Source organism: Dryas octopetala, chromosome 1 (assembly GCF_963921425.1).
Source record: "Dryas octopetala chromosome 1, drDryOcto1.1, whole genome shotgun sequence".
NCBI classification, from domain to species: Eukaryota; Viridiplantae; Streptophyta; class Magnoliopsida; order Rosales; family Rosaceae; genus Dryas; species Dryas octopetala.
The window spans coordinates 27,758,787-27,771,577 of NC_141366.1; the positions used below are offsets into that span (position 1 = coordinate 27,758,787).

At 33.6% G+C, this 12,791-nt stretch overlaps 1 protein-coding gene across 3 annotated transcripts; it reads left to right on the forward strand.

The window, feature by feature from the left end:
* Nucleotides 1-4,659: 4,659 nt before the first annotated feature.
* On the forward strand, nt 4,660-11,591 carry LOC147299501 (putative magnesium transporter NIPA3). Of its 3 annotated transcripts, none has more exons than XM_086236984.1 (9): nt 4,660-5,028; nt 5,126-5,182; nt 5,606-5,696; nt 5,818-5,978; nt 6,132-6,211; nt 6,741-6,878; nt 9,721-9,813; nt 10,531-10,651; nt 10,778-11,591. In XM_086236984.1, the coding sequence occupies exons 1-9, from the start codon at nt 4,890-4,892 to the stop codon at nt 10,906-10,908; spliced, it is 1,011 nt and encodes a 336-aa protein (XP_086093110.1). In that variant the 5' UTR covers nt 4,660-4,889; the 3' UTR covers nt 10,909-11,591. The 3 variants fall into 3 exon arrangements, with proteins under 3 accessions (XP_086093110.1, XP_086093119.1, XP_086093102.1); XM_086236976.1 differs by having other exon boundaries at nt 4,663-5,028; nt 6,084-6,211; XM_086236993.1 differs by lacking the exon at nt 10,531-10,651 and having other exon boundaries at nt 4,661-5,028; nt 6,084-6,211.
* Nucleotides 11,592-12,791: the final 1,200 nt, after the last annotated feature.

Here is a 12,791-nt window from a genome sequence, read left to right on the forward strand (position 1 = left end):
AGCAGCAGAATATAGGAAAAAGAAAATGCAAAGAATCTGATTAGTTGTTGGATATTAAAGACGTTAGTTTTGTGGTTAGTGGGATGGTAGGATAGAGTTGAACTGTTCTTATTCTTATCAAGAGGAAATGCATGTTGGGTTTTCAATTGAGTGCTGCTACATGCACACTCATATTCCTCTCACTACACAATCGCCTCACTTAATTTGTGAATGACACATTTGACACAATTGGAAAAGACTCTAAAGGACAACCTATAATTTTTTAAAAGAAAAAAAATATAACTCTATACACACCTAAACCCAATCCCATAACCCCTCATCTTCCAACCACAACATTTCAGGCACAACCCCTCCTCCCATAACCCCCTTCCGTCATCTTTCATCCACTAAACCTTAAACCTTCTCTCTTTATTTTATATAGATAATAGTATTGTAGAAAATCATATTAGTTTTGATGAATGGAGCCTTTACTCGTCCCTTATTCGTCTTCAGATAAGGTATGATAGTAAATTTTTGAGTTTTTTTTAGTGTTCTTGAATGTGCTGATCTCGATTCATTCGATGAACTAGTGCTAAATGGTCAAAAATGTTTCGGTAGGTTCCAATTGAACACCCTATTATCATTCAGTTGACCATGACCGAATGTTAATTATAGAAGAATATCATATAAGATCGTTTTCGGCGGATAACCGTCGAATACCATTCGTAGGTACCTACCAAATAGTTAATAGTTATTCGGAAGGAATATGCCGAATGAAATTCTGTTTAATTGTTTGTAATTGATCTATTCGATTGCTTGGAGCCGAATGCTAGCATATTTGTTCGGCCATCAACGACCGAACAAAGACTCAGCTACTCTCTACCGAATACTAGGTTCTAATTACATTTTCATGTTTTATGTATAGAGCAAGCAATATGGTGATGCTTCTACTCGAAACAACAAGGTTAGGGTTGACACTGGGTCGAGGTTGGGATCAAATACTCACATGACTATACAACTAAATTTACAACGGACGAGGGAATTTTCGTTCGAGCATGTCTTGCTGAACATACATAACCTATTCAATAGCTAGTTGCCGAATACACCTAATATGTTGGGCATACCAGTGCCAAACAACCCGTGAAACCCATCTCCTTCAACTCGAAATTTCAATAGGAAATCCTAAACACCCACAGTCCAAATAATCTCAAATTGAAAAATTAAGTGTTCTAATGGATTAAACAACTGAGATTAGAATGGAAAACCTTAATTTACATTTGAATAAAAAAAAAATTAGGTTAAGGCATACCTCCAAGTGTTAACAATGGCTATGGTTGTGGGAGAGTAGAGGTTGTAGCAAATTTGGTCGCTGTAAGAGATCCGATGACGTTGACGGCGATAGCTCTAGCGGCATTGACACAACAACTTCGATGATTCACATTCGGTGGTGGGAATTATGGAAAGTGATGGTTGGGGTTTTGGAGTGTAGTGAGAAATTTTGGTGTTTGAAATTATTTTGAAGGTAATATGGGTAGTTTGGTAATGCGAGAGGTGTTTTGTGAGAAATTACAAAATTTAAAAGTTAAAGGAGTGTGTAATGAGAAATGGTGTGTAGTGAGAGGAATATGGGTGTGCACATAGTAGCACTTTTTCAGTTTTATTGTTCTTTTACCATTTTATCTTCCTTAGATTAAATTTGAGAGAGAGAGAGAGAGAGAGAGTGAGTGAGTAGTGGGTTAGTGTTTTGATTTATTTTATTTTATTTAAATTTTGTTAAATTATTATTTTACTATTTTTCTCTTACTTTATTTAGTTATTTTACTGTAGCATCTTTTTAGTAGAAGGATATTGTAGGAGTTTATAAAAATTTCAACTAAGGAGGGAGTTTACTTTATATATATAGACTTGCCCCTTGACACGTGCTCCGCGCACATCCATTGGCTTTCTCCCCATAAAATTGTAACTTTTTTTGTTTAACGTTAACTCATAATAATATTTAATTTTTTTTAATTTATATTATTTATTTAATAATTTTTTCTAAAACACTAATAAATAGATAGATGGATAACTGACATTTTTTATGTCATAATTCCTAACTTATCTATTTGTAATAAATATAAATATTGTTAATTTTTTTTCCTTGAGGTTGTGTTATAACGTGGTTTGATTGAGAGAGATCTCTAGAGAGAGAGAGAGAGAGAGAGAGAGAGAGTAGTGGGTTAGTGCTTTGATTTATTTTATTTTTGTTAAATTATTGTTTTACAATTTTGCCTTTACTTTATTTAACTATTTTACTGTAGCATCTTTTTTGTAGGAGGGAATTTTTAGAGTTTATGAAAATTTCATCCAAGGAGAGAGCTTGCTTTATATATATATATATATATATACAAGAATGCTCTAAAACTAACTAGTTAGTAAGTTAATACAAAGCTAACCACTCTGTTGGATATACCGCACAATATAATCTCAAAATCCGAACCGTCTATTTTTTAGGCTCTACTTTGAAGATCATTCTTGTAAAAAATCTCCAAAATCGGAAGTCGTTTAGTCATTTGATTATAACAACAACTATTTATATGCTTTTATCGAAAACACTGATCGTCTATTTATTTGATCTCAATTAGATGACTAAATGATTTCCGATTTAGTTGATTTTTGCAATGATGATCTTTGAAGTATGACCTAAATAATTGATGGTTCGGATTATGAGATTAGTTATGTGGTGGTCCCAAAAGTATGGTTAGCTTCATATTAACTTACTAATCAGTTAGTTTTAGAGCACTCATATATATATATATAGACATGCCCCTTTTATTGAGGGATCCCTTAAATAAAAACTTATTTAAGGGATCTCTTGTGGAGGCCATTCCACATTGTATTTTGATGATCGAAATCGTCTATCTTTTTGGTCTCTATTGAAGGGTTGTCCTTAAAAAAAATTAAGTTAATCGGAAACCATTTGATTATTGATTAAATGGTCACCATTTTCAAGTGTTTATCGAAAATATTTTGTTTGTCTATTTATTTGATCAAAATTTGATAGCTTAATAGTTTTTTATTTGTCTAATTTTTTGTACGTATGATCTTTGAATATAGACTTAAAGAATAGATGGTTCGGATTATTGAAATACTATATGGAGTAGTCGCCATGAGGGATCCCTTAAATAAAATTATTTGAGGTATCCCTTAAATAAAATTATTTGAGGGATTCTTTAATGGAAGAAGCTTGTAGCTGTAGATATAAGATATACAGATTCAATCAGGTGCGAACGTATGAACATGCACCACCTATCGTCGAGCGCTCGACAATGATTTCTCGCCGCTGCTTCCACTGCTGAGTTTTGAGTGTAAATCTCCATTTTTTCACCTCATCTCCTTCTAAGAATAGAATGAGTTTGGTGGATGCATTATATTAGGGTTTAGCTCTGACACCCAAAATCTCGGAGATAAACCATAACATAAACGCCGTTGAACCAGTACTGAGCGCTCGGTAGTTGCAAAATTTTGTACTACCGAGTGCTCGACCCACATGTTCGCACCTGAATGGCCCTGGTAAGATATATATATATATATACTTGAACAGAGTCTCGTTCAAGTAAGGATTTCTTTACTTTAAGAAAAGTAAAAACATCATCTTTCGGTACCACCAGACACTGTAGTTCCATAATCGGAACCGTTCATGTTTTAGATCCCTCCTCAAGGGTCACCTTTGTAAAAAATCAGCCAAATCAGTAATTGTTTAATTATCTAAATTGTGCAAATAAATACAGTCCGTTAGACAAAATTGAAATGATGTTGGCTATAATAAATTGACTAAACAGGTTTTGATTTAGCTAATTTTTTGCAAGGGTGATCTGTAAATTATGTTCTAAAATATGAACGATTCCGATCATTGAATTGTAGATCCGAAAATAATATTCTTACTTTTCTTAAAGTAAGGATATCCTTACTTGAAAATTTCCTTATATATATATATATATAGATAAGTTAAAAAAAAAAGAGATAAGTAAGGATGTCCTTACTTGCACATTTACCACCCAGACTATGGGGGGTGTGTGCATTTACCACCTAAACAAATTTTTTTACTATTTTCCATCCAAACTTTGCACTGTGTAGCAATGTGGTACCTTTGTCACATTTTTTGTTAAATTAGAACAAAATCCCTATTTTACCCTTGTATGAAATTAAAAAATTCATTTTTTTATCCACTAATTTTTCTTAAATAAAAATATTACTCAATTCTAATTAAAAAAGAAACTTAAAACATAAATATGAAACAAAAAAAATATGAAAAAAAAAATTGAAAAAAGTTTCTTCAAACTCTTGTATGTAATTTTATGAAAATACCCTTATAATTTAATGAAAGAATTGACAGAATGTGATGGAGGTGCCATATTGTTCCACGGTGAAAAGTCTGGATGACAAATAGTAAATTTGTTTTGTTTGGGTGGTAAATGCACACACACCCTCTATAATCTGAGCGGTCAATGTGCAAATTTCTAAAAAAAATAAAAAAAAATGAGCTAAAGTAAATTACACAACTTAGTAGATATGTATGATTTTCATTTTATCCAAAAAAAAAAAAAAAAATGGATATGCACGTTTATATAAGATATGATTGAAATAAATAATCTTACTAGAGGACCTAATGTCCTCAATACAGAAACAAATTGTAAGTTTCTACATTGGACGAATTTTAAGAGCCATGAAATACTAAGAAGAAGAAAAGGAGGCGCCCATCTGAAACACCTGTAATTAAACACCATAGATGTCCCCACATCCCCTAACGAGAAAGAGGGCATACTCACGGATTGCCAAATGCCAACGAGGCAACGAGGATGATCTCCCAAAGCTTCTGACTGGTTGTTTTCCCATGAAGAAACGAAGGAAAATTTCAGAAAGACAGAGGAATGTTCAACATGGGTTTCTCCAAAGACAATCTTAAAGGCTTTGTTCTGGCTTTGCTTTCAAGTGGGTTCATAGGGGCAAGCTTTATCATCAAGAAAAAGGGTCTCAGAAGAGCGGCAGCTACTTCTGGGGTCAGAGCTGGTGAATTTTTTTCCATTTTTCTTCTCAAATTCGGTTATTCGTGTACGGATTTTTGGTTTCCTCAAATAGGTTTGTCATTGATTCTTGATCCTTGTAGGTTATGGTGGGTTTTCTTATCTCTTAGAGCCTCTTTGGTGGGTGGGCATGATTACAAGTAAGTTTTTTTATCTGTTTTTTTTTTCCCTTTATTGTGGTTGTTTTGAATCCAAAATTCTGCAAATTGTTGTGGGTGTTACATAGTTCTATTGTTGACTTCAGGTTCTGAAAATTATTATGGCCATACTATATTATTAAACTGTATGGTCATTGCTTATTTTTGTTTGCGCTTGTCATTTTCATTAATTCTAGACTGTGATTGTTTGGTATTTTTTGATCAGTCATGCTTCATTTTGTAATCGAGTTCAAATTCTCTTGTCATTGGAAATAATTCTCCTTCACTATGGAAGCTTTGGTTTTGTTATTGTAGCATTGGTTTATACAATGTCAGTTAACGAATGCATCTTGTCATTTATTCTGGTCATTTGGAATTTCATTGATGGTTTGCAGAAGCTCTCTTGATTTATGGTTTTTGATATAGTGATTGTTGGTGAAATTGCAAATTTCGTTGCCTATGCATTTGCTCCTGCAGTTCTTGTGACCCCTCTCGGTGCATTAAGTATAATTATGAGGTAATTCTTCATATATTGCTTTTGATTCTGTGATTGGTTATTGTTATATATCTTTTTATCATGTCCTACGATGTAGCTAGGTTTACTAATAATGTTTTAAGAATTGAATGGTATTGTGTAGTGCTGTGCTGGCTCATTTTATCTTGAAGGAGAGGTTACACCGGTTTGGGGTTTTGGGCTGTGTAATGTGCATTTCTGGATCAGTCATAATTGTTATCCATGCACCACAGGAGCATCCTATCACTTCTGTTCTTGAAATATGGAGTATGGCAACTCAACCAGGTGTGAATTCAGGCTCATTCATTTTATTTTAATTTCCTTTCGCCCTTTATTCTTGAGATTTATGATCCTTCACTGGTGATTAACAACATACACTGTCTCTTTCAGCTTTCTTGCTTTATGTAGGCTCAGTGATTATTCTGGTTTTCATACTAGTCTTCCATTTTGTGCCACAATGTGGGCACACAAATGTTCTAGTTTTCACCGGCATTTGTTCGTTGATGGGCTCTCTCTCGGTAAATCATTACAAGTACTGATAATCATTAGTTCATTCCTGTCTTATTGTGTTGAGTTCCTTTCATTTCAAACTAGGGTGTCCTGCACACCAAAAGAAAAAGAAAAAAGAAAAAAGAAAAAAAGAACTTTCCAGAATTCAATTTTTTTTTTTTTGGAGAACTTCCCAGAATTAATTATATGCATTTACAGTGACTGATTTCATTCAAAATTGAATTATAAAGTTCACACGTAATGCTGGTACTAAAATCATGCTGACATCAACATGTAAATTCTTCATGTTCAAATTTATTTCAAAGAAGTTCGTAGTGGGGGTTGTGTGGGTTATTGGTGCAGAATAATATTTGTCAATCTGATTTCTTGCTTGGGTGAAGACAAATTTCTGTCAGCACATCAATTTAGAGTCTCTCTCCCCCTGAATATGCTTTCAATGATTTCGTGTATTGAAATTGAGGTTGAAATGATTTCCTTTCAATTTTCATAATACCTTGGTTTCTTGTAATTTTTATGTGTAATTTTCATGTTCTGCAGGTTATGAGTGTTAAAGCCCTAGGAACTGCTCTGAAATTAACTTTTGAGGGAAAGAATCAGTTAATCTATCCCGAAACATGGCTTTTTATGTTGGTTGTAGCTACATGTGTCATCACTCAAATGAATTATCTGAACAAGGTTAGAAAATCTGTTCCATTGTAATTTGTGAGTATGCTAGATATGGCCAATCCTTGGCTGATTTTAGGAGTCTTTTCGAAGTTCTTGCGCTTGCACTATTCTTACACCTTTACCCTTAAAAGAAAAAACTAAAAACATTTTTGGGCTTTTCCTTTGTCCTGTCTTTCTCTTTGGCCTTTTACATGTTCTTCTAGCTCTAATAGAAAAAGTGGCCTGAACATAATTAAGCGTGTTTTCCCAAAATTTTGACTTCTTTGAGGACATGCAGTTCTGCCAAGCTATTCTGAGCAATCTTCCTTTTTTCTTTTTTGCACTCCAATAGATCTGTAGCTACTTAAAAGAATAGGAAAATACAGTGCATCCAGATGTGTGGTCCTATTGATTTTTAGTTCGCAAAGATTACTTCAACGGTGAAGCATGTAAAGTTATTAACACTTAGTTAATACTTGCAATTAGAAGTTATGGTCATTATAAACTAATTTGTGCTGTAGTTGTTGAAAGCACTCTAAAAATAGGATTACTAAACTTAACTGATGAAGCAACTGAATTCCCACTTATGGATCCTTTGTTCATATATGACCATGCTCAATCATATGTAAGTCGCCCCAAGAATTTCTTCATGCATTCTTTTCTTACTTTTCTTTGGATACTGTACTGTTTTGACTTCATTCTTCAACCTGGTAGAAAACCAATATGGAACTCCTATAACTTTACAAAACTTGCCAGTATGATGGAGATATTTAATTGTAAAGATTGAATTTAGCGAACACATCAAGTTTGGGATATATTTAATTTTTTCTAATCATAGAATTATGTCAATATTCTTTCCATTTCAGCCTTTTGCCTGTCAAGAAGTTAATCTCATAAATGTGTACTTCTTACTGTTTTGCAATTCTTGCTGCTTCTTAACTTTGTGTCATCCCGGCTCTTAAGCTAGTCAAAGAAGGCAGCTTCTGATCAAGTTATGCAACATAAAAAAATAAAAATTCTGGATTGAAAAGATATTTGTACAAATCAAAATCTATAGCAGCATCCAGTGGATGCGTTAACTATGATTAATTGTAGGATAGTTTCATGTCATAATAGCTATGAAAATTCAAAATTTCTATATAACTTAGCTCTACATCTTCAAAATTTCCATAGGAGGAACAACTAGAAACCATAAAAACAGTTTACAGGATAAAAATTTTCTTAAAAAGTTGACAATTGAGAAGACATGATACTAGTTAGGCTGTTATTCTGAAATGTCCAGGATTTCTCTTTATTGCTTTGTGAAAATCCTGAGAAATTGTGTTGGCATAGTCGAGAAGAAAGAACGTAAGTGATGTCAGTCAATAGTAAGAGTAAGGAAAAGAAGAGAGATCCGGACTTACTCCGGCCTATGGCATCACACCAAAGGTGTAATGGAATCACTCCAACACAAAATAGAAAAATTCTGGCTTGGCACCAGCCTTCAGTATCTCACTGAAGGTGGCACGGAATCACTCCAAGTCAACTCATGCTTCACAAACAAGCAGAAAATCTGATTTCTTTCACCATTAACTTGATTTCAATGATTACAAAATAGCCCTTTTATAGAGCCATTGATATATGAATCATTTAAAATATCCAAATTAATGCACGTAGGAATTCTAAAAGACATAACGTATGACAGTTAATACATTTAACTGGCATAAAGAGAGTCAAAGACATTGAATATAAAACTCCAGAATAATGGACCTAAAATAAATGCATAAATTGTATTTATCAAGTGCAAAGTCTCTTCATGTTGTGCTTGGAACTTGGATGGTGTTATTTATTATACTTTGAACTTGGCTCCTGCATTGGGCCCATTTGGGAGGAGTGATTTCAAATCTAGAGATTAAGTTAATATTAGGCTAAATTTCACAAATGGTCCTTGTGGTTTGCACCATATTTTAATGTTACTCATGGTTTAAAATTTTGAATCATACCCTCGTGGTTTAAAATGTTATCACTTGATTTGGTACAATTCATAATTCCATTCCATTTTCGTCAAATAGTCCTGGATGGGAGGGTAAAATCCCAGTTTACTAGCATGATGGCCAACTGATTAAGCGAAAGGGCAATTTTACCCTCTCATATGATGCACACATGCGCATTATTTGATGAAAATTGGACAAAATTATGAAATTGGACCAAGATTGATAACATTTTAAACCACAAGGGTACAATTAAAATTTTTAAACCACGAGAGTAACAATGAAAAAAGGTTGTGAACCACGAGAACCATTTGTACCAGCCTTAATATTATATAGCTAAATTGCTTGATTGGACTATCGCAATCCATATATATATATATTTGAATTAGAAGAAAAAGAAGAAAACATGTGGATTTCAGATGATTGGTATACATTTGTTCCAAATCCATCTCAAATGTATGGTCTGTAGTTATTTCAAAGACATTTTATGTAACGTTCTATAGGTTTCTTTTTATTTTTTATTAACTAATTTAACCTTACTATCAAATCCAAATTCCTTTTTTTTTTTTTTTTTCAAAAAAATCACTCCATCCAAATGGATCCTAATTTAATTTATATAAAATAAGGCGGTTCTTTTTTTACTACCTGGAAAAACACTTAGATCAGAAAGCAATCATGTAGATCTTAGTTATGCCTCCACTCTTGTTTTCTAATTTGGTCCCATGACTGGTGGCACATCTAGTACCTTACAATAACTTGAGATTTATTCTTTTAGGCAGTAGTAGTTGTGCTCTTGCTTTGTGAGTTGTCTGCTGTATATACATGTATATGTTTCTATAGAAGAATTTGAAGGATGCTTTGTATGTATATTTTTATTTAACAACTGTACTCTGATTTTTCAGGCACTTGATACATTCAACACTGCAGTCGTCTCCCCAATTTATTATGTCATGTTTACAACACTGGCAATCATTGCCAGTGTCATAATGTTTAAGGTATTCTTAAGTGATGGTATTATAAGTTGGATATTTCATGGTTTTAGACCTCTTTTCCAAGTATACTCCAGTTCCAAGTTGGAATTTTGTTGATGTTTCATTTCTATAAGAAGGAAGGAATCTGGAATGTGACTAGAAGGCATACATTGAATGATGTCAATAAAATTTCATTTGGAATTTCAAGAAAAGATTTTCACCCCGAACTAAGAAATGCATGCTTTCTATGAGCCTGGCCAAGTCTGTTATGTTAGTTAATGTGAAAAAGATTGGATTTTTGGTTGATTGGGATTGGCAAGGGACTTTATATATACAATGTTAGTGCTACTATCTATATTTGAAATTAACCTGTTGGCATTAATCAAACCTAGATATCCAATACTCTTGATCCAAATCCTAGGGTCAGAACTTTATGGTAGGACGAATCCTAGAAGGGTTTGCTTCAAATTTCATCAAATATACAATAAGAATTATACTTTAGGAAAACTCAGTTTCTACCACTAAACATGTGACTCATGTCTACATTCTAAAGGATAAGAGACACATGGTCTGGATAGGGTTTCCTGGGTTAGAACTACTTCAAGAAAAGATCTTTGCCTAGAATACTATGTGATCATTCCTTCTAGCAAATTATGTTTTATCCTTCGACTAAAACTAGACGTTATTGATTGTAAATTTAGTTTGCTGACTGTAATTACATGCTGGAATATATGATTTTAGGATTGGGATAACCAAAGTGGGGGAACCATCATATCAGAAATATGTGGATTTATTGTTGTAATATCTGGAACCATCTTATTGCATTCAACAAAAGAATTTGAGAGAAGCTCGTCTTTTAGAGGTGGGAATCCAATCTGCTCATTTATCTTTCCTTTCTATTCTCTAGTAGTATCATTTATTTCCTAACCAGCTCACTCTGTTAAACCTTCAATTATTTTGGGTTTCATACTCGTTGAAATAAATGCAGGAAGCCATATACCTGTGTCGCCTTCATTATCTGCACGACTTTGTAGTGGGAATGGAGAATTATTGAAGCATGAAGAAGAAGATGGGTCACCTTCTGAGGAATTTTGCTTAAAAAAACAAGAACTGTACTAGGTCATCCTTCTAGGATGATAGCATCCCATTGCATCTACCTACAGGGCAAGGAAGAACGAAGTTCAAACCATTCTTTCACCATTGTCCATGAAATGATTCTATACTGCCCTGCCCTGGTCAAATCCATATATGCAGTGCAGGAACTACCAGAAGTTCAGGTGGCCATTTACCAACGTGTAATCGGGTTTTTCTGTTTAGATTAGCGAGGAAGAATTAATTGGCAATTGATGCTGATTTTCCATGGTTCTTCAATGTACAGTTGGTCCAAGATTTCTGGCTTTTATTGGGTAGTTTGTTCATTTTATTAAATAAGGAAAGAAAGCTGTAAAATAAGATGAAGCCTCAGAATACCTCTCCAACTGGATTTTTTCAAGGCTAGGCTTTTCTTTGTCAAGATTATTACTGCGGTGACAAGTGATTTTATGAAGGTGCTCGAGGTCAATGAGGAAAGTGAAGTTCCAATTATTTCCAGGGTCCATTTTTTATATTTATAAAGAAAAGAGATTATTGTAGCTTAATTATTTGTTGAATTTTTTTTTTTGGGTGGTTTTCCTTTTTCAAAATTTATGTCAAGAAATACCTTTTTGCAGAATCAGCTTATTGGTTGTAACTTTTTTTTATATGGTCAACTACTGATTGTAACTTAAAGAGTCTCGTATACATATGCTTTGATGTTTGTGTTTTATCCAGCCTTTCTAGGAATTAATTAAATCATTGATTGCAAATTTCTGTGGGTCAATTACAATTATGTCGAACTATAAGGATATTTCAAGTTAATCCATAATCTTTCAAATCTTTCAAATTCATAGTCAATGTTTTAGAAAAGCCACATTAGCCATGCTGTTAGCTTGACTGTTAGCTTAGCCATTAATTATAGAGAAATTTGCACATTTACCACCTAGACTATAGGGGACGTGTGTATTTATCACCCAAACAAAATTTTTTTACTAATTTTCATACAAATTTTGCTCCGTGTAGCAATGTCACACCTACCGTCAATTCCATATATTTTATTGTTAAATTAAAAGGTGATTTTGTCAAATCATAAAGAAATTTGTACATTTACTACCTAGACTATAAAAGGTATGTGCAATTACCACCCAAACAAAAAAAATTTACTATTTGCCACCCACACTTTGTGTCGTGTAGCAATGTGGCACCTATGTGACAATTTTTGTTAGATCATAACATATTTTCACCAAATTTCCTATAAATTTTCTTTAACAACATTATTTATTTTACTGTAATCAAATTAGAAAAAATAAATAAAACCCAACTTAATCCCTCCCCTATCCGATTTAACCCGACCACCCAGCCCCTCCCACTTTTCGACGTCGGCTCCCCTTCCTCGACGTCGGTGAATCTTCCTTTTATCTCTTCTTCTCCTTCTCTTTCTCTCTCTCTTTCTTTCTTTTTCTCTTTTTCTTTCTCACTGCATATTTCCACCACCCTCCCATGGCAGTGGCAGAGAAAATGGAGGCGGCAAGTTTAGTGATTTTCCGGTGTCGAGAGGTGGCATTATTGTATGGGTTAGAGGTGTCCCTAACTCGGATTTTAATGGATCTTAAAAGTCCAACAAAATCCAAGTGTTCTCAATTTGGATTTTAATAGATTCCATAAAAATCTAGATGTCCCAAATTTGGATTTTAATAGATTCTTTAGAAATTTAGGTGTTCTAAAAACTCATATTGGATTTCATTAAGTGGTGGATTTGAATGGATTTGGTTCAAATAACAAAGACCATGAGAATAGATTTTTTCCCTTGAATTTTGATGGATTATATGGAAGTCAATAAGAATTCATTGAATCTATGAAATCTGCAAACTCCTTTAAAATCCATTAAAATCCGAGTTGGGGACACCCCTCTTATAGATTGAGGCCTC